Source organism: Lissotriton helveticus, chromosome 4_1, assembly GCF_964261635.1.
Source record: "Lissotriton helveticus chromosome 4_1, aLisHel1.1, whole genome shotgun sequence".
In the NCBI taxonomy this organism is placed as follows: domain Eukaryota; kingdom Metazoa; phylum Chordata; class Amphibia; order Caudata; family Salamandridae; genus Lissotriton; species Lissotriton helveticus.
Window position 1 is genome coordinate 293,270,799 of NC_136063.1, and position 22,862 is coordinate 293,293,660.

The 22,862-nt window shown below is 43.8% G+C and overlaps 1 protein-coding gene across 1 annotated transcript in view; it reads right to left on the minus strand.

The window, feature by feature from the left end:
- FER1L6 (fer-1 like family member 6) overlaps positions 1-22,862 on the minus strand; it is a 777,028-nt gene that overhangs the window by 224,687 nt on the left and 529,479 nt on the right. Inside the window, exons 21-23 of the mRNA XM_078686795.1 lie at positions 7,968-8,102; positions 6,384-6,533; positions 2,406-2,516 (exon numbers count right to left, since the gene is read on the minus strand). Of these exons, the coding sequence (XP_078542921.1) occupies positions 2,406-2,516; positions 6,384-6,533; positions 7,968-8,102 (396 nt within the window). The remainder of the gene's footprint in view (positions 1-2,405; positions 2,517-6,383; positions 6,534-7,967; positions 8,103-22,862) is intronic.

The window sequence follows — 22,862 nt, forward strand, 5'->3', positions numbered from 1 at the left end:
TTTTTTAATAATTTATGTTCCCTTATTTAACATCTGATTCATAGATTTGTAGAAGTGCCATACCACGCTCTCGTGGTAGTTCATCACGCCCTCTTAATTAATAGAGTAGTTTCTTAACATGGTGAAAGTTTCATGGCTACTTAGTAAAATCAGGTTCTTGGCTAGAGAACTCAACCACGCGTTATAATTAGCAGGTTAAGTATGCTGGTATTGATGGAGGCTGGACATCTTTGGAGGCAAGTACAATACTTTCAGTAGGTGAAGAACTCACCATGGTTGCTGCGGGATTATATTTATTTGCTTTTTACAGGCTGTGAAAATTATATAATTATACACTAGTTCATTTTCCATAATATTCTGACATGAAATGCGTTAACTCAAGACCAGCGTAATCTTCCTAAAACAATATTTTGAGACGGTGGTAGTTATTTGACAATAACTATTATTTTATCAGTGTACTCAAAAGCTGTGAGATAGGTCCGGTCACATGTATGAGTTGAGGGCTTCTTAGAGTGTGTTTAGATTTCGGCTAAAACAAGAAAAACAGTGGCATAAACTTAAAGTATTTTGGAAACAACAGTCCCTCACATCAAGACATATGTGACGAAAGTGCATTTTGGGCTACAATGATGTCTAAATGTAGCTATCACCGTGGAAAACATTTTTAATACAAATTGATTAAAACAAAGGCCATACAAGTTGGGCCACATCAAACATAAAAGAACAGAAAAACGAAAAACACAGGCATTTACAGTTGCTTGGCCAGAAACATAAATCCTTAATATGGCCAGCAAAATTATATTACAACACCATAGCACATCATGGTACAAAATAAATGGTTGTGTCAAGGTGCACGCAGTCGACGACTTTTCGATCCCTAAAAAACAAATAATGGGATAATCTTCAGGGAAATTTAAATAGACGCCTGATACTGATCCCTCAATTTGTGTAGCCAAATGATGTGAAGAAAGTATCCTGAAGCCTCTAAAAGGTGCAATAAATACTTCTTGAAAACAGCAACCATACGCGGCAAGAAGCAAGCAGCGGTACGGGCAGAGGGTACGCTTACAAGAACCATAGAGCATTCAATGGCAATTCCTTTAGAATGAGGGTTGCGTTCTTCTCTCTTCAAAAGAGAGGTCCTATGCATCAATTTCTTGACTTTATTATCAAATAAGGGCAACGTTAGTGTAGCTTACCAGTGTTTATTAAAACTGCACAAAAGCCGGGGTAGTTACGCTAACAAAATGAGAAAAGCAATTGTGTTTTTCTACAAAAGTTATTATATGTGTAATAAGTTCTCTCTGAGAAGCCTGTTTCAATTAACAAACACCCTCCGTCAGTCTCCAAATGATTACTTAAGAACTAAGCTCAAGATTGGTATAAGTCGCGCTTTACAAATCTTAAAAATAAATTGCTAAATTTGAATATCTATCTTTTATGATCAATGTTATATTATGTCGGCATTTGCTACTTTGTATTCCTGGCGCCTAGAATAATGTGCATTTAGGGGTGTGAGTTCAATGAGACTCTTCCCTCTCAGGGTTCAAACACAGTGGTGATACTTAGTTCGCAGTTCACTATGGATTGGAGACCACTTGATCTCTTGCTAATCCAGAAGAAATAGCAAAACATGTTGGGGACGCAAGTTGCACAGTTTGTTTTGACTTTTATCCTTATGAACCTTGGCTGTGTAACTCACTGTTTTTTTTTGTAACTTACTGTTCAGCGAAATTAGAAAAAGATTGGTTCTAGACAACAATACCTGCATATTTATGCCATCACGTTCACTTACTAAATACTTTATAAGAGGTAAGTAAGTCCCCTCTAGATGAAATTGAATAGATACAATGTTGAAGCAAACCTTCATTGCGATAAGCCCATTACATTATTTTCAAACTGATTGAAAAAGTAAATTAAAACATAGTCCAGATTTTCTCTATATGGAGATATGACATTTTTTGGCCAATCAGAATCATGTTACAGATCTTTACCTTCTCGCGTTCCAAAATAAATTACAGACCCTTCATTATATAGTCTTACATTCATAATGTAATTTATTTTGTGTTATAAGCTCTCTTACTGTAGTTTTTATCCATTGGTTATGCTATTTGAGGCCTATTCTGCTCCCCGGGTGAGCACTATCAGTTAGTACCCCTGGCTGAAGTGTGTGGTGAAGTGTGTTGGTATTGCTTGGGATGGTTTTGCCAGCACACAAGAATTAAATTACCTAGATTGTGTAACGTAGCTAAACAAATGATTTAGTATACAAGATATCTTCACTGAATAATGCAATTCACCAAAAAGCATTGTTGAAAGGCAGGTAACAGGGCTTACAATCATCCTTCCCACCTGATATTAAGGCAGTGTTAATGGAAACATAATGTGATTTTTCTAAAATATACCTCTACTCTGTATTTACTCAGGACCGGTCGGATGTTGACTGGAACAGGATAGATTTGGCTGGGGTCTGGAGCATCAATCGGAGGTAAACTCTCAACACCAGACTCAGGAACCTGCAAAGCATATCAGCCATTAGTACAATGCATTTGGACATGAAAGAAACTACTCCATGGAGGTTGTCTTGGTTAAATTACATGATGTGTCTTGCTTCTGTATCATGCTATATAGTTTTGAGGATAATGTCTTTCCCCTGGACTGTATCAGTTGTGTTGACATTGATAAGGACACTTATACTTATTCGATAAGAGAACATAAACATAAAGGGGGTTGGCAGATGTAGATAGTACTGGTCGCAAAATACTGAATCATAGTGGGTCACAATTTTACCTACCTCATGAATATTAATAGGGCATGTCACAAATTGAGAAATACTATGATTCGCAGCACTCACAGGGATTGGCCTGCTGGGGTCAGCATACCACCATGTCTGCGAATGCTTTTAAATAAAGCAATATTTTTTTTTAATGCTGTCTGTTTTGCATAAGGAAAAACATGATGTGTTAAAAAAAAAGTAAGTAATTAAGTCCATGGAGCCACTGCCTATTCTTAGAAAATGTCCCCAACCAAATCATTCCGGTTTGAAAATGGGCTACCACTACATATGTTTAGTAAGTAAAAAATGTATATTTTGTGACTGGATTTCTCTCCCAAAACATTAAGACATTCCATTCTAGATTGGTATTCGGAAGGGATGCCCTCAACATGCCCCTTCCAAAAACAGATTTGGCAATTAATCGCAAACCCGTATCACAATTCGGTAACCTGTTAGAAAATCACAATTTGATTTAAGGACAAGCAAAAAGGACTTTTTGCTTTGCAAATCTGAGCTTTTGAGAATCCAAATGCCTTTATTTATTTTTTATTTTATTTTATATGCTTATAGAGCGCCAGACTAGACCCCCGAAGGGGTATCTCCGCGCTATAACTGCAGGTAGAGAGAGAGTAAGAGACAGTGTTCAAGGATGGGAGGACAATTAATAGCTGGGAAACAAATGGGTTTTTAGGTTTTTTCTAAACGCCATGTGATTGGTGATTGACCTCAGTCCGAACGGCAATGAGTTCCATAAGATAGGTCCGGTATGGGCCAGTGCACGGCCACCTTGCCTGGTTTTCTTAATTCTAGGTATTTTGAGTAGTAGCTGGTCGCTGGAACGCAAGGAGCGTCCTGGGATGTAAGGCTGAAAAATGTCTATGAAATACTTAGGGCCCATCCCCATTAGACTCTTGTGTATAGTGCACAGAGTCTTAAAATGAACTCGCTTCTTCACAGGAAGCCAGTGAAGCTGAGACAGTAGGGGGCAGGATGGAGTCCTGGGAGGAGCATTCATGACGATCCTTGCGGCTGTATTTTGAATGACCTGCAATTTCTTGATTTGCTCCTCATTGGCTCCTTGGAGCAATCCATTGCAGTAGTCGATCCTACTAATAACAAGAGCCTGCACCAAAGTTTTCCTATGGTGATCCGGGAGATAGGGAAAGACATATCTGGACCTCCATCAAAGACTACACAGTGGATCTCAATACTGGTAAATACCTTCTTCTTCAACATTTTAATTCTCACCCCCTCATGTTTACTTACAATATTTTGCCCCTCCATTGGTGATAATGAGAATAAATCACCCTGTCATCAGCTCTGCCACCGCTTCGTTACCGGTTATTACTGCTCTGCCTTTGCAAGTGGAACAAGTCTTCACTCGATTAATGGCATTATTAGCACTCTCAAACCCCTCAGTGGCGGAACATAGTGCTATATTAGAATAGCTAAGTGTATGAGGGCATGCATTAAAACATAATGGAACTAATGAAGCCTATATATTCAGGAATGTGCCCTCAGGTATTACACTGAGACCTGTTGTGTTTGATATATATTGTCAACCTTGTAATAGGCCTTTGCCTGTGGCACTGACCCCCAACTCCAGAAATAGGCACTGAATTTGGGTAACATTAATTGGCCATGTAAACAACAAAAACACATGTACATTTACATCATCCTTAAAATGCTTGTGCTAATATTTTTGTCACCTAGCTTAAGTTTCCCAGAGGAGCATAAAGTCTTAAGAGTTTTTAATGACCTGCATGAATTGAATTTCGCTTTTTGATCCTGTTTCAAAAAGATAAGTATCCACTTCATACATACAGACCTTCTCAAAATGTTAACACTAGTGGTAGCCTCTGTAGAAGGACATTGTTTGAATGTTTGAGTGAGCTTCTAGCTTAGTAGCCCTTCTAACAACGTGTCATGGTACATCAGTTCGACAGTGCACTTTGTGTGTAGATGAATCCATCTACATTTTCTTTAACCCCAATATATTTTGAAAATGTGGGAGACTATTTTCCTGCATAACCCTCATCTGCTTCTGCTTAAATGTATAACCTTTCCCTTTGCTTGACATCAAAGTGATACCATGAATGAGGATACATACATGTCAGGGTTTGTTTGTGTCCAATTGTAAGTACACAAGTTTACAGTACAGTAAATACAGTATGGCTGAGGTCACAGAAAATAAACAAGGTTATTTTTTAAAGTGAGCTGAAAGAACATAATCATCTCTCTATTTATCCCTAACTTTTTGCTGGTATGTTATCTGTTGTTATATGCATGTATACATAGGATGCATGCAGGGCATCCTTTCTGATATCCAAGTAAATGTAAACACATCATAATATGCCTGCGCTTTTGGGTGCAAAAATGTATCAACAGAATATCAGATTTTCTCTTATAGAGAGCCCTGCTGGTGTCCACTGACCTTACAAAGGCATACCTTCCATATGGGTTTTTCTAACTCCTAAGGAAAAGAAGAAACCAGTTGTCCTCTGAGAGAGATCCTGTGTGACCCAATCTCTTAATACCTGAGTTGGATTAGCCCGTGAATCAACCCAACCATTAGAACAGCAGATTACAGTCCTGATGCTCTGTCCTCCTTGCCTTCTGTGGGAGACTCAGGTGAATGATGGTTGGTCTGACTTTATTGCTGGGAAACCAAAGGTTTGCAGAGAGTAGGATTGGAGTATGAGTGTCCTCTTCCCATAGCCTTTTTTCATGTTCGTGAAACAATAGCATACTTGATCTTGGAGAATATTACTTGTTTTGGTGGAATGTAAGTGAACAAACCCCCAAGTGCAGATGTCCTGCAGTGCTTAACAGCTAAAGAATGTCTGTATGACTCAATTCTTTTACGTTTTTGTTACCCTTTCTCTAGTGATTTTTCAAGTTCTGTTGATATTTTATTCTCTGACTTTCTGTCAATGTCCATCTCTATTGGGGATTAAGTTGTTCCTTGAAATGAACTTGGCTTTATGAAAGGGCTTCACCCCTTGATAGTCTCACTCTGTTAGCATAAGGATAATAAAGGAGAATCAGCCAACAAATTTGGTAGAATCTGAATTGTCTTTTAAGGAGGTTGATATACTCTATTTGGATTTTTCTCAACGATGGTAGACAACTCTGACTCCTCCACCTTCTCCAACCAAGATGCAGTGGTAACTCTAATAAAGATAGTGATAGTTCACCGACCCCAAAACCAGTCATAGATCCACCAACGTGTTGAGTGGAATTAGCAGTATCGAACAATATATTGAAAAGAAAAGTACTTAAGAGGGCGTCATTAGCAGTGCTCTCCTTTGATAGTAGACATTTTAACAATTCAAGCATTGCCGGAATTTGCACTGGAGGATTTCTTCGAAAGATTTTCTCCAACTATGAGTCAGCCCCTTTAATCGAGGAACCACTACCTTCTTTACAGAGGACTAAAAATGTGATGGATTTTCCACCTTCCGCTTGACCGAGGATTTAGCTCCGCCATACTATCAGACAGAAATATAACCTGCAAAAATCAACTTGTTTGTGTTCTCACTAAACATAATTTGAAAACACTGAACATACTAAGGGCAGAACATCTAACTCTGGGATCAGGACTCACCTGAAGTAGTTCAAATGCAGCAAGAAGGTCCCCTCCAGATATATTTCCACAGAAGATGGGGTAGTAGGCCAGGGCTGGTGGTGTGTAGGCTTCAGTTGCGAGGCTCACACTAGGGGCTGCCACTGTGGAGCCGAGGTATTCTGATTTGCCCTACAATAGCAAAACATTTGAACATTTTATTTTTCAGAACCTGTGGCATGCACATTGATGAGATTGAGCACCAACTATAGAACTTAATACAATGTTACAATGGGTTGAGTGGCATGAGTGAAGGGAATTTAGACAAAGAGATTTCCTAAACAGCTGTGCTTTACTGCCATCGTGTATTAATCACTTGCGGGGATAGTTCTAGGATGTTACGTATATACTCCATGCATATAGATTACTACTTATATGGGTCAGCTTAGAGCCTTGAGTGATGGAAAATAAATGTAGATGATGAAAACTCAGGTGCTGCGGCAAGCAATCTGCTTCATTAGGTCCATTATCCATCTATCGCTGTCCTGAGAAAAAAAGTAGGGGGCATATTAGCAAGGGCTGCCGATATAATTATCGTAGCTTTAGCGTCCGTTTTTGGGCGAAAAACGGCGATAATTATATCGCAATATCATCAAGGACACGCTAGCGCGTGTTTCCTAGATGTAGAGCCCGTTTTTTCACAGCCTCGCCTCGCATTGCTAATGAGATGCAAAGAAGGCGTGGCTGTGAAAACAACACATGTTAGTATCGTGAAGGCAGCTTCGTGATAATAACAAGGAGGTGCAGTGATAAAAAAAAGTTGTGCTACCTCAGCCTTAACTCAGGAATTTAACGTCTGTTAAATTCCTGACTAAGGCATACTTTTAATGGGAGATGGATTATGCTGATACGACCACAGGGTCATATCAGCAATGTTATCGCTGCTTTCAATGGAACATCGCTGGAAAACCAGTGATGTTCCATTGAAAACATCGCTATGGCTGAAATATTATCGCCATAGCGATATGCGTTGTAAATATAGCTTTATCGTGGCGATAATATTCAACGATAGGCAGCGATAATATTTTTATCGCTATGTATGGCCAGCGATAAAGTTGATGATATGCCCCCAGGTTTGTTACTGTTGAGAAGTCGCTTTCAGAAGTGTAAACAACATTTGACTTTGAAAACCCTTTGTTGGTGATTGTAGCACATTGGCTGCAATGTTTTTCTCATGAAAAGCTAATCATCCAATGATAATCTTACATGGTTGTTTATGCTATGTTGATACAGAATGAGGTTTATTGTTTGAAGCGAGATTTGCATGCAAAGTCTATTATCCACGTTATTGCCTTTTTTATGCAACCTAGCTGCCATTTAAGTGATCATCTATTGATGCAACATGGATCTTCATCATTCATAGGATGATCTACACCTCATTCCATGCCATCACCACATTCACTGTTTGCAGTTCTGGGCATTAGTGTGACAACCTGCTGCACGATATGCAAGTGAAAAACCCAGGTACGGAAAAGTGTTCATCACCTCATGGTTGTTTTTTGCAAGTTATTGTAATTTGTATTACATAGTATACATACAAATAAATTAATGAGATTAAACCCTTACCACAGCATCATCATCGTAGAGTTCTATCACAATATGTGGTGGATCATTTGCAAAGTCCCTGAGATCGCCATGTAGGATGAGGTTGTTAAACAGCAGCATCTGATTCCAGGTGGGAGATAATGTCTGATTAATAATCTGCAGAGAAACAAAGATGGGATTTAATTTAATACCTGGCTCTAAGAAAGAATGAATACATAAGTATGGGAAAGGGGTGGCACATTTTAGAAGAAGTACCCAATGCAAAGGAATGGGCAATGGCACAACACTTTACTGATCATGAACTGCAGAGGATGTAGCCCAACGGCTAGAGCAGTCACCCTTGTACCTGGGGAACTAGGTTCAAGTCTCCGCAGGGATGCTCAAATTCCTGTGATTCTGGGCAAATCACTTAATCGTCCCATGCCTAACAAAATGAATGTGGCCGTCTGTAACGCAACTGGTGCTCATGTAAAGCGCTCTGATACCTTTGTGTCGAGTTTGCGCGATATAAAACTTCACACAAAAAAACGGTATGCAAAAATTAATTGGAGAAATAAGTACAGTGATATGGAAAAGCACCCCAGTGGTTTAAAAGTAGGACTTATTTTCATGGCCACCCTTTTCAGTCAATAGTTCACAGTGTTATCCAGAACTTAATTTGTCTGAGTTTAGTACCTGGAAATCTGAGTAGTAGCGGCTACAGCAATATTAACACAGGGCCTGATTTACAACTCTGTGATAATGGAAAATCGTTTGATTTCTGGAAGAAGTGCCACTTTCAGAAGGGAATCTAGGAAGAAATAATACGGTGGAATATATTTCACTGATGGATTTTCCATTACCACCCAGCTCTACATCAGGCATCAATCAATGTCTGGTTATTGGCAAATCACTTGACTTCTACGAGCTTTAAATTGTAAATGTGTAATGAAAATGTATAAAATCTATATGTGTGATATATTGATAGTATTATCCCAGTTCCAGCTGTCTAACCACCACATCTGTTCTGTGTAACCTGGTTTCACCCAGACTCTACAAACTATATTCTATATACAGCAATTTACAATCTGTATATTTCTGTGCAAGGCTTTACTTATCAGTGTAGAGCTTAGTCCATGGTCTACCAAATACCCAAAAACACAATTGATTCAAGCATTGAAAAAAGTAAAGTGTTGTTGTTCCGCTTACATAACATAGAACAGATTGATGTGGCCGTCAACCACATCTCCCCTCTGCTCAGTTCATATAATTTTGCCTTAAAATATGCTGAAAGGTTAGTCGCATGAAGGTTTTTTTCCAAACTGGTGCATTTTGAAAGGGCCAAAGCTGCCCATAATCCAGTGGCACAGCGAGTACTTCAATCTTTTTCATATGGAGGCTTGGTTGCAGCTGAGACGCTGGCAGTTAGCCAGTTCAAGGCAGTGGCAAAGGCTGGACATGTATTGAGGTTTGGTGCCTGGTCGACCTGATGGTTTTTGTATGTTCATGAAGGAAATCTGCACTCTATGCTGGGTGTACGTCAATATTCCTAGAGGTCATGGTTAGGGCTGAATTAAGAGTGACCTCAATTATGAACATCTTGCAGTGAGACCAGCCTATTCTGGGTCAATTTCAGGAGCAACAATCAGGGGATCTTTTTTAGATGGACTATGTATTCGTTAGACAGGGCTGAATAGACTTCCAGATTTGCCACATAAAAGAGTTGATGTTATTGGAGTTGTGCTATTTCTGGGATTCCCCGTAAGCTCTGTGCCTGATGACTAAAGGATGTAAAAATCATGCATTCAGGGATTGTTTGCAAATGGAAGAGGAGAAGTGGGTCTCCATTAGTATCCACACCCTAGCCAATGCATGGATTTGAGATTTATCTGTCTCTAATCCACAAGGCTTCAGTTGATAGCCTATACCCGCTGTTCCAGATGGGACAGCTCTTCGTGCTCACCATGTTAGAGTTGTAGATTGGTAAATTTGTGAAGGAGTGTGGATGTATCTGTTCTCTCTGTAAAATCAAGGATATTGTGCATCTCTTACTCTTCTGTCCCCTAGCAAGCTGGCTGAGGAGAGCTTTCCATAAACATCTTTTAAGCAGAGTTCTTCCGTCTGTGACGGATGCTATAGAGCATCTTTATTCAACATTAATCCTGTTGTTATCCATTCTGCCTCACAATGTCTCTCTAGAGATTGACAGCAATATGAGAGGTGCTTGATCAAAGACATATTGTGTTATGTTATATCACATTATGTTATGCAGATTTGTAAAGCACATTATTACCCAGATCTGTATCCTGGCGATGAGCAGGTGTGAGCCAAGCCACATCAGGAGCCTAGTGGGTCTAGTCGAAAAGCCAGGTCTTCAGCTTCTTGCAGAATTCAAGAAGTGAGAATGAGGGTGTTATGTGTAGTGGCTGTTCTATGCTCTAGGAGCGATACAGGAGAAGGCTTAAGCACCAGATCTGGTTTTCCAAGTGTGTGGGATGTGTACAAGTAGGAGTCCAGAGGAGTTGAGGTGTCTTGAAGGTTTGTGAAAGCAGATGCGATTGTTGAGGATACTGGTCCAATATTATGTAATGCCTTTAAAGTGTGGATGAGGAGTTTGAATTGTGCTAGTTTGTGTATGGGGGCAAGTAGAGTTCCTTCAGGTGTGGTGTGATGTGAGTGCGGCATGGGAGGATGAGAGTGATTCGGGACACCAAGTGTAGTGTTGTCGCTTTTAAATTGACTAATTATGTTCTTCATTAATCTGTTCCAACGTTTTAAAGTTTTTATTATGTGCTTAATTGTATTTTTATATCATAAACATGTACTATGTTCTTTTATGACTTTTTTGTCATATCAAATAAAGATATATTGTATTAAATCGACTGTAGTCTTTAATGCTTTTAATCGTTGATGTTTTTATTTATGATCTTAAAGTTTTGCCGATACTTTATTATAAATATTGTAGTTTGTAGAGTTTACTTATTATCAGTAAATATATGGTGAATTGAGAATATTGTATGCTCCATTCTAACAGAACATTACATCTGAATATAATCTTTAAATAAGCAATAAAAGGTACAATAGGGATTAAGAATAGGAACAACCTTTTGATAAATTCTGTATGCAGGGTCATGTTTCTGAAATATTGTGTAAGAGTGTACGTGGTCTTTAAACTACTTTTTAGGAACTCATAATTTACATTATCTGAGTAACGGGCGGACAGTGGCATCTGTGACTCTATCACTTAAAATTCCACAAGTCGCATCCAGGGAATAACTGTAATTTCTGATGCAAAATGGGATACCTGTCAATCTGCTTTATCACAACTGTTAAGAGGATGCATTACAACATTTATGATGTGGAAAATGACAATGTATATGTACATAAGCGGCGTTCATTTGTGTTCACCCTCGCCACTGTTGAAGGTAAAGCGAAAGTCACGGCACAGTGGCCCCGCCATCTTGTCCCCTTTTAGGCCCCATCACGAACATAGATAGTAGCCATTTTGTGTGTCATGACCTCTCTGCCCACTGCCAATAGCCTGCATCTCTCTCTCTCTCTCTCCCCCCAGCCTCGCAAGTACCCCCCCCCCCGCGCCCCGATAGCCCCCGGTCTCTCCTGTTCGGGCCATAAACGCACCACTAAACACGACCCTGTCTCCGTACTGAACCCCTCCCCCCTCGCTCTTTCATCCTACCCATAGAACAGGCCCTTTTGGTAACCTCTTCCTCCCTGCCCGATTGCCCGGCCTGATCCCAGGCCATCACCTAGTCCAACAGATGCAGTTTATTGCTCCCTGCAGTAGGACCTCGCCTCACATCAGAGGAGCGGTGATTAATCAAGGCCTTCACACCCCTAGATCTGACCAACACCCCTGCATTCCTCCCAGGAACACCCTTCCTCTCTTCTGATGACCCCCCCCCGGCTACACCTGGCCTTTCGACCCAGTCCCATATCATAAAACTAGGTCTCGTGGATGTACCCCCTCCGGCCCCGCATAGCGAAACGTGATCTTATCGCCTGCCCAACCTTAGATCTGACCACCCCCTCTTGCCCTCGTGTCCTGTTGGGACGTCCGGCTGCAGATTACAATCACATGTTACATTTGGGAGGGGAAAACAACATCAGAGCGACCGGTATGGGAATAGGCCTGAAGCTGGGATTCCAAACATGCCTTTTCGTACTTCAAAGTGTCTTTATTACAATAAGGAATGTTTGTACATCATAAACCTGTGTATAAAAGACGGAGCCGTAGAGAAACTTGTTAGAGCACCTCGAGAAGATACCCTGTTGTCTGATTTGACGTGTTCTGTTCCGTCGGAAATAAACTCCTGTTTCCTGCCTTGCAGTCTCCAGCGCCTGCCTCTTTATTTGGTAATCGTGAGTTGGGTGAGAAGCGGATAACGCCGGGCAAACCTAGAAAAGGGGTAAAACGACCTGATCTGCTTGAACCCTTTTTCATCAATTGGCGTCCCAAACGTGGGGCCCATCAGCGACACGTGGATCCAGTGAGAGAGGTCCCAACGACAGAGTGAACGAATGCAACGATCGGGAAGAGCTCCTGCCCGATAGACCTTTGTCTGGCAGCCGATCATCCGAACTTCACTGGTTCCGAACAGACCTCTCTCGAGTGATCTATGGTCCTGACTGGGAACCATCAGGAGTGCCACAGCAATTACGGAGAATAGAGGACGATCGGGCGCTGGAAACAGAAGACGAGAAACTGTCCATACGGTCCGGGTAAGGTCGTGTAAACACGACAAATTGCGAATTGATTGTTTGATTGTCATTGGAAAATACTAGTATTACGCATTTGATTGTTTTGTCCTGAGAGATTCTCTGTCTACAAACGGGGAAGGATAGGAGTATTCTCCCTTTGCAGATAGTGAAGGGTGGGTAGCGCAGGCTTTTGCCCCCGTTGTAACCCGTTGCGCCTACTTCCCTCTCCATTTGATTGATTGTTATCCAAGCATTTATTGTTTTGGAATTGGTTCTCTTTGGATCATTCTCTATTTGCAAACAAGCACAGAGTCGCCATACTCTGTTTAGTCTTTGCAGATAGTGAAGGATAGGTAATGCAGGCCTTTGCCCCCATTGTAATCCGTCGTGCCTATTTTTATCCCCCACTGATTGATTGTTTGACCGAACATTGATCGTTCGGAATTGGTTCTCGGAAAGAATCTTCTCTGCCTACAAACAGAGAGGAACAGGAAGATCTCTCTCTTTGCAGATAGTGAAGGGTAGGTAGCGCAGGCTTTTGCCCCCGTTGTAATCCGTCGCGCCTATTTTATTCCTCATTTGATTGATTGATTGTTTGTCCGAACTTGACTGTTTGGAATTGGTTCTCTCTTTGGGTATTCCCTATTTGCGAATACTGCAGAATAGAAATATTCTACCTAGTCTCCGCAAAGTAGCGAAGGATAGGTAGTGCTGACTTTTGTCCCCGTTGTAACCCGTCATGCCTATCTCCCCCCCATTGCTCAGTAGTTGGTTCAGCCCGGACCATTTATTAGAGGTAGACCATCTGGCTCCACCGGAGGACACCCCTAATAAAAAGGACATTTATAAAGAAAATGCGGATTAGCCGCTGTATCGTGCTAGCAAATAAAAGAACATAAAAATCGTTAGGAAAAACAAAAGGAATCGAGTAAAATCAGTAGGCCACTGATGAGATCTCTTTTCAACCTCACTGAAATGGAAGCATTAGGAACAACCCCTCAGGAAATATGAAACTAGTGAGGAAAGCCGAACTCAACGCCATGATGACTGCGAGACAGCTCGGCTCCACCGACCACCCCGCCCAATTAACGACAAACCCTAGGCAAATATTAGAAATATACAACACTATAGCAAAGTAACAGGTTAAAACGTTTTTATTTGAACAAAAATATATTAAACAACTATTTACATGGCAAACGGCTGCAACAACAAACCCACAATGCATTTTGCCGTCTGCTTGACGCCGTTCCTGTCCCTCCTTCCCCAAAGTAGCAATGTCGGGCTACTTTGGGCTACTTTCTAGTAGGTTTTTGGGCGTCAGAAAGTCTAAAAAAGCCGTCGGCGGCGGCCTGGGGTGGAGAACCATTACGCGAATAGTCCGGAGGCGACACCACGCACCAAGGCCTGTCCCCAGGATGAACCAAGGGACCCGTTCCTGGGGCCGTGGCAAAGAGCGGCCGGCCGCCCTCGGCCGGAGAAGGCATGGGCCCGACCCGGAATGTACTGGTCCTCCCATTCCCTTCTTCTCCCGGCGCCTTGCAGGCCATGGGGGGGGATGTCTTGCATATGCCTCCGACCCCCCCCTCTTCTTCATCGCCTGGTCCGGCCATAACAAATGTCAGCGAGACGCCGTGGGGTGCACTGGGAGGGAGAGACGGCGCGGACGAGCCTCTCCCGCCTCCCCAGGTGGAGGCCCCTCAGCTGCACCCCCAACGCTCCACGCACCCGGCAAAGGGTTCGTCCACTCTTGCGGTGCAGGGACGCTCCACACACCCGGCAAAGGGTTCGTCCACTCTTGCGGTGCAGGGACGCTCCACACACCCGGCAAAGGGTTCGTCCACTCTTGCGGTATAGTGACGCTCCACTCACCCAGCAGGGTCTCGTCCACTGTCGCGGTGCTACGACACCTCGCCCAGCAGGCTGGAGTCCGTCTGCTCATTTGACCCAGTGACTGCCGGTAGCTGCAGAACTCCTAAAAATGGCGGTCGACTTTGCAGGAATGGGCCTGGCGTGAAAAGTTGGCCTGGTCGCCTGTCAACCAGAAAATGGGCCCCTGTCCAGAGGCGTTCTCCTCAGCTTTGAAGATTCTACGAGAACTGCGGAGGGCCCTCGACCTCCGCGGGCCCCCGACCGCCCCCCCGATGGGAAATGACTGCCATGATTGCCCGCAGAACGACCAAGACGTAGCCACGAGACGTTGGCGCTCTCATGCTGACGCCAGCCTCAGTTTGAATGACCAAAAATCCTGCAGACTACTGATTTGATCAGTTCCGGTGGAACACCAGTATGACCCGGTAGGAAAGATTGTTGCCCCCTCCCTTTTCTTTGATTAATGGTTCATGTCACCGGTCCCTTCTGTTGCCCCTTAGCGGAACTTCTGGACTGCCGAAAGAGATTCTGGTCCAACCCCGAGTTGGTGGAGACATTTTGACTATACTTGGACCCGCCTGACCCCACCCAAAATGGCGCCGGTACAAACGAAACTCGCAATTCCCCGTTGTGTTCCGGATGCTCAGACTTGATATCATGAGATATGTATGCAGTGTTTGAAGCACATGGCGGGAGGGGATGAGTATTGCTTGAACATTCGGACAATGAATTGATATTAAGTTCTGACGCATCATTGATTACAGTATTATTGAAAGTTCGAATTTTTTTGACACTAATGGTACTTGCCTACAATGAATTTTCGATATGATTTTATTGCACTTATCGTACCTTGATGAAATAAAACAACCACCGACTCAGTTATGTTTTCCTCAGATAAATATGCCCTCATGTACAGTTCCAGTCTGCTCCGTGGCTGGCCCACGTGGTTGTAGGCCTGCATTTGTACGTCAACATTTTTTAAATAAAGATTTTGTGAAAGACAAATATAGTCGTAGCTCTTGGATTGGTAAGTTCGAATACATAGCCATTGTTTCCGATCTACGTAAAATACAGGCGAAATAAAGCAAGTCGATTACTGAAAGGTTAAAAAGCAAAGTACCCAGAAAAATTGAAAATGTGAATGGTCCAAGTTTGTTGCGTGTGTTTTTACTTTTGTGCAACATAAGGCAATCGATAAAGGTCCCGGTGTTTTGTTTGACTTTGTATGCCACATATCTCAGGGAAATTGTTTCAGATGCCCCTAAACCAGACCCGGTACCACTGTAAACGCACCCCGCCTCCTCGTAGGAGAACACGAGTTCACCCCCACTTTACACTGACTGCCCTTTTGTTTCGACCCCCCCCCCCCCCACACAAGATCCGCAATACCACACGTGGGCGATCTATGCAATGTGCAGTCCATCAATGATTATGCCTCCCGCACTACCAGTCCCTCTGGGCTTAAAACGCCGAGATGGAAGGGACTGCACCCCGCGGAGATAGGTCGAATACGTGGTAAGTAAAAGCCTTTTGGGTTTATGCGCGCGGATGTGTCTTAAAACGCTGCCCCCACCCCTTCTTTTTCCCCTTCTTTCTGCAGGTCACATCGGAACATCGACCAAAGTATGGAGAAGACCTAAGCAACGCGCCATGGTTCCGCGGGGACAAATGATACATTATCCATGGGGACTGCCCCTGAGGACATGACGACTTTGGGTGATATGAATGCACGCGTGTATGACCGGATGTGTATAACTCGACTGGATATACGTTGCACGCGTTGACTTGATAAGAGAGATGTTTTTGTACGACTTGAGTGATGATCGAACGACCGATGGGATGGGGAAAAAGGGGGTCCGAACATGGTGCCTATACACGACGAGCAAACATAGATATAACACACCCTTACTTAGAAACGACCATCTCTCTCTCTCTCTCTGAACTCAACGACTGGAAAGGGGGGGCCGAAACAGAAACTTGACGGGTTATTGCAGTATGACAAAAATATGACTCCAACCGGCCCCTGAATAATGCAACCAAGAATGACGTGCACCTACGAGTAGGTTCATACGATAACTAAATAGGGGAAGGTTCAGGGCTATTCCAGGGTGAGGTTTACCCAAGTACCCTCCTCCTGGAAGACTAAGAATATTGTCAATGTTTAAGATTGACCACCTCCTTCTCGCACCCTCATGGACATGAAACTCGAAGCTGCCCATTGTTCCCCCGACTGACACCCTCCGTTGCCTCAGCCTGGATACCCATTCGCTAATAAGGATTCAAAGATCCCACCGTAAGTACTAGCCCGACCGGGTTAGTTCCCGAACAATTGACGAAAGCGTAAGTATTTGCAACAGAGGCCAACAGCAAAAGACAGCCAAGCGAATTAAATAGGATACTAAGGATGCGCAGCATGCAGGAGGAAATATCTTTGGCCAAGTACTGTTCTATGTGTTGTCTTGAGTTCTGTATATAATACATGTACCCCCCCGCCTGAATTCATGTGTACGTAGTATATGGATTTACGTTGTCCCTCAGTCTGTGTTTCTGTTCTATAACATGACTCCTACTGTTTTGTGTTGTGTGCGCATTAAATAGCCTATTATTGTACACGTTTCTCTCTCACTCTCTCTCTTTTTCTCTCTCTTCATGTTGTACGTGTACCGAATAGTTCATTTAAAATGCGGACGACTCTCCCTCCGAGGGTCCCCCCTGTTCCATCTTCCTTTTTGTGGTAACATTGTGCCCCGCCGGCACGAGCCTAATTGGTTTTCGAACACAAAGGTGTTCGGCAAATTGACAGAAACTATAACAATTGTAATTTGCCATATTACTACCTCTCCTTTCTGTAAAATGATGGAACTAGAATTGGCTATGAAGGAAAGGACAGGTTAGACGACTGAAGTCCCCTAATCTGGCCTTCTTACAGGAGGACTATATGTCAGTGGCTTTCTGTTCTCAGCTCGTTAGAAACAATGCCCAGATTGCCCCACCCCTCTGCACCCAAGTACGGATGTCCAAAACGTCCCCGTTTTCTCCCGATTGACCCCAGCTCCATAGCACGAAGTATAACAGGACCCCGATTAACTGTTGCCCCCCCCGGGAAAAGAATGTTTAGCCACTATCCCTCTCTCTCACGTTGATAGAAGACTGCCAGGGCTAGGGTCAGAAAGCCACATACGTTATGAATGAACGCCAAATAGACTTAGTACAAACTCAGTAGACATGCCTGTATACATGCTCCACAGTGATAACTCCTGACCGTGACCGATGAAACGTACCCCCAACTGCCTAGATCTGGGACGGAATTGAAATGTATAAATGCCTTCTCTTGCCAGTTCGCTAAAACCTGTTTTGTACCCATTCAAGGATACACAGTCACCGGAGGAGAGGAGCTGGACGTGACGCACAGCCTGGCCACAGATCATGAGGCGCGTGTGACCTCGACCTAAGATGGAGCCGCAGAGCAACGGGACGCGGGACGATGCACCACTCTCAAACGCAGAAAACGAAGGAATGGAGGGCTGCCTTGAAGCCCTCTACTTGTTGACCCACGCGTGCCAGAAGTCCCCGCCCCTTTGAGCCCGATTGATGGACCTGCCTGCGCATCACCCTTTTGCTCCCTTGGTCCGTCTCAAAGATCCGGTCCCACTCCGCCCTCTCCTCCCTCGATTATCCGACAAAACCCCCCTTCTATCCTTTCCACGTGGATTTTGACTCCGAGATAGAAATGCAGGTGCCCAGCATGAGGCACCCTTAAGAGAGATTAGTTAGGAAACAGGACTGTGGCCTAACGGCAAAGGACAGATCACACCCTGCGACGTGTAAAGAAGGACCCGAGCTGGACCTATAGCTCCACCGCCGGTGCTCAACAGCGCCAACGGAAGAAAACTAACTACCAGAGCCTACCAGTGATGGCTCGCTACAAAAAGAAAAAGGACACTGTAACGAAGTATCCCCCCCTTTTTTTGTTTCGGAACTTTCTACACCCCTTGACTAATTGCTTGTATTGGACTAAATTCCTCCCTCAACCACTTTTTGCCTGTAAAATGTTTCATCTGTCACTTTTTAAATACGACAAATGTAAATTTATATGTATTCCACCTCGTATGTCGCATCAACTACACACGGTTATATGCAAATTCACCAGTATTGACAAACGCTATTCCATTGACAACACACGACTATATGTACACCCCGTCAGCTATGATGAACACGCAAATGACCTAACTTATGTTAAAAAGCGGCGACTGTGGAAAATGACAATGAATATGTTCATAAGCGGCGTTCATTTGTGTTCACCCTCGCCACTGTTGAAGGTAAAGCAAAAGTCACGGCACAGTGGCCCCGCCATCTTGTCCCCATTTAGGCCCCATCACGAACATAGATAGTAGCCATTTTGTGTGTCATGACCTCTCTGCCCACTGCCAATAGCCTGCATCTCTCTCTCTCTCTCTCTCTCTCTCTCCCCCCAGCCTCGCAAGTACCCCCCCGCGCCCCGATAGCCCCCGGTCTCTCCTGTTCGGGCCATAAACGCACCACTAAACACGACCCTGTCTCCGTGCTGAACCCCTGCCCCCTCGCTCTTTCATCCTACCCATAGAACAGGCCCTTTTGGTAACCTCTTCCTCCCTGCCCAATTGCCCGGCCTGATCCCAGGCCATCACCTAGTCCAACAGATGCAGTTTATTGCTCCCTGCAGTAGGACCTCGCCTCACATCAGAGGAGCGGTGATTAATCAAGGCCTTCACACCCCTAGATCTGACCAACACCCCTGCATTCCTCCTAGGAACACCCTTCCTCTCTTCTGATGACCCCCCCCCCCGGCTACACCTGGCCTCTCGACCCAGTCCCATATCATAAAACTAGGTCTCGTGGATGTACCCCCTCCGGCCCCGCATAGCATAACGTGATCTTATCGCCTGCCCAACCTTAGATCTGACCACCCCCTCTTGCCCTCGTGTCCTGTTGGGACGTCCGGCTGCAGATTACAATCACATGTTACATTTGGGAGGGGAAAACAACATCAGAGCGACCGGTATGGGAATAGGCCTGAAGCTGGGATTCCAAACATGCCTTTTCGTACTTCAAAGTGTCTTTATTACAATAAGGAATGTTTGTACATCATAAACCTGTGTATAAAAGACGGAGCCGTAGAGAAACTTGTTAGAGCACCTCGAGAAGATACCCTGTTGTCTGATTTGACGTGTTCTGTTCCGTCGGAAATAAACTCCTGTTTCCTGCCTTCCAGTCTCCAGCGCCTGCCTCTTTATTTGGTAATCGTGAGTTGGGTGAGAAGCGGCTAACACCGGGCAAACCTAGAAAAGGGGTAAAACGACCTGATCTGCCTGAACCCTTTTTCATCAATTATTCATATAGGGATTACCAAATTTATACTTATGGTATTGAAATCTATATTTTGTTGTAGTATTTTATACTATAGTTAGGTATTTTAAGTTGCATTGTAATGTATTATCCTCTCTTACAGTATGGCATGCCAAGCTAGTTGTGGCTATGTTATGTTTTATATATGTACGCAATGTTGTGGGATTGTGTGTGATGCAGGCTAAATTTATTTTATGCTGTAATATGTAATAAGTAATGCTAAATATTAAATGTTGTCATTTAGATTATGCTATGCTATTCATCATATGTTTTTTGCTATGAAATGTTTAACTTTGTTAAATTATGCTCTGTTATGTCATGCTATACATTGCTATTTTATGCAATCTTCTTATTATGTCATATCACTTTATGTTGTGTAATGTTAGGTTAAACTCTGTTATGCTAACTATATTATGCTGCAGGATTAAGATTTTTATCAATCATTAGAATTTATTACTATGGCTATTAAGATTTTAGGAATTATTGTGATTGTTTTTTATAGTTGTTCTTTTATCATGAAGTAATATATGCTTTTATTTCATTTTATGGTTGTTCATACTATCGTATTATGTTTTTTAAAGAAATGTATTTTTTTGTGTATGTTTTATTTTTTGAATGATCTGGTGGAATAATTGGTCAAATAAATCACTACTACTAATATGCTGTCTTCTATTATGGTATAACATATGATATTTATCTTGCGTTCTGCCTTGCTACATCGTGGCATGCTGTTCATGGTTACATTACATTATAATAAGTTGTGGTACATTGTGTGTTATGTTTAGAATGACAGGAAATGTTATATGATATGCCTTGTTTTGAAATACTATGTTGTTTATATACATTATTGTGTATGTCACATCATGTATTAGCTTTATAATAAAGTTTTTTTTTTTTTTTTTTTTTTTTTGTGAAGCCTTTATCGGCAATAAGGAGAATGCAACACACAGCTTCGCGCCTACAACCTGTGACATCAGGCCGGCAGCATCGATAGAATCAGTTCATAACATGTCCAGCATTAGAAGTATAGCATTACCGATGTTAGACACAGCATGCCGCCTACAACCCGAAACGGGCCGGCCGCGATATAAACTGGCATCGTTGGATAACATACAAAGTAGAAATACGACTCTGGAAGTGCCGCACAGTCAAGCCTAGTGCTTTGAGGCTTCTTTTATAATTTGTTGGTACAATACCTAACATAAACCTTGAACAAAACTAAACTCCCACGTGATATACCGCCATAACTTGTGTGTGGACAGGGGGGAATCGCAGGACAGGGGGGGGGGGGCCATGCAACTGTCTGTGGGGGGATGCAGTGCAACCATCTCCAGGGTAAGTGATGCTGCAAACCAGTGCTATACATTAGGCTGACATGGGAGGAGGGAGGCAAGGAGGTGGGGAGGGGGGGGGGGTGGGAACCAGGAAACAGTAGTGATACGTGTAACATGGCTATGAAATGGGCGCGGAGTCATGCAAGGAGGGCGTGCCGCATGGTTCTGAAGAGTCGTCCCTTTGCTCTCTAAGAAGGTAGGCTACCAGGGGTCCCCAGAGATCTTTGGGGCGGGACATATGAGGCATGAGATCGGCGTAATTGCGTAATTGTTCTTGCCATGTGATCATTGTATTAAGCCATATTTTGAACTTGGGCGCGCGGCCCCTACCCCATTTGCATGCCACAAGGCGTTTGGCGAGCAAGAGGCCTATTGCGAAAAATTTCCTATGTGTTTTCAATGTCGACGCTGAGTGACCCAGCAGAGCTATCTTGGGACAGGGTGTAACATCCACCCCACCATATCAGACAACGCCTCGAAAACTTCGCGCCAGTACATCGCCACAGCGGGACAGGTCCACGCAAGGTGAAAAAAATCAGCCCCTTCGCCCCTGCAACGGAGGCGCTCAGTCCGAGTCGGAACAGTTTAGAGGGAGTGAAGTAGGTGCGGTGCAAGAATTTGAAATGCAGTAGCCGGAGACGGGCATTACTGGTAACCGCGTTAGTGTGGGAGCAGCTTTCTTCCCACTGTTCGTCCGAAAGTGGGGTGCCAAGATCGGCATCCCAGTCTCTGCGGGATCTAAGGGAGGGGGGGGATGGTGCCGGCTGTGCATGCCGATATAGCATAGACACCACGTGTTTCGGGGAGTCAACCTGTAGGAGCGTATGGAGGGGGGCCAGTGTGTCTGGTTCGTCCGGGAAAGAGGGCGTGACCGCCTTGACATTTTGACGAAGCCTGACATAAAGGAAGGTGTCCATTACAGAGGGGGTATGTTCACCAAAAAACTGAGCCGCCGTGCGGAATTGTCCCTGGAGGTACAGTTCGCCCCATGTGTGGACCGCCAGTTTTACTAGCAATTTTCGGCCGATCTCCTCACATGCCATGCGCAACCGCGGGTCATGTGCTAGGGGCATAAGCGGGGAATAAAGGAACGCGAATCCCATGTGTCGCGCTATTCGCTGCCAGGCCAAAACCGTGCAGTCCACCGTGGTCGGGTCTTGGTCAGTGATCCGGGGCGTGGTGTGTAAGTAGCCCGACGGCTGCACAGGCCTCATATAACCGTCCTCTACAGCCAAGTGGGCCATAAAGGGAGGAGGGTGAAGCCAGTAGGCGGCAAAGTGGCCCTGGGCACAATCATAGTATCGCTGAAAGTTCGGTACCTCGAAGCCGCCTTGGTGGTATGGTAGCATGAGAGTTTGTAAACTAATCCTGGGCTGCTTACCGCCCCAAATGAGGCGTGACAGTTGGGAGTTAAGGGAGCGAAAAAAATGCGATCCCGGATTGTACGGGATGTTGGTGAAAAGGTACAGGAATTTTGGAAGGATAACCATCTTGATGAGGGATATACGTCCCGCCATGGAGAGAGGGAGATGAATCCACCTAGTGATGGTATCAGACAATTTATCCAGGACAGTGCCAAAATTGGCCCTGATAAGTTCTTCTCGATTTCGGGAGACTACGACGCCCAGGT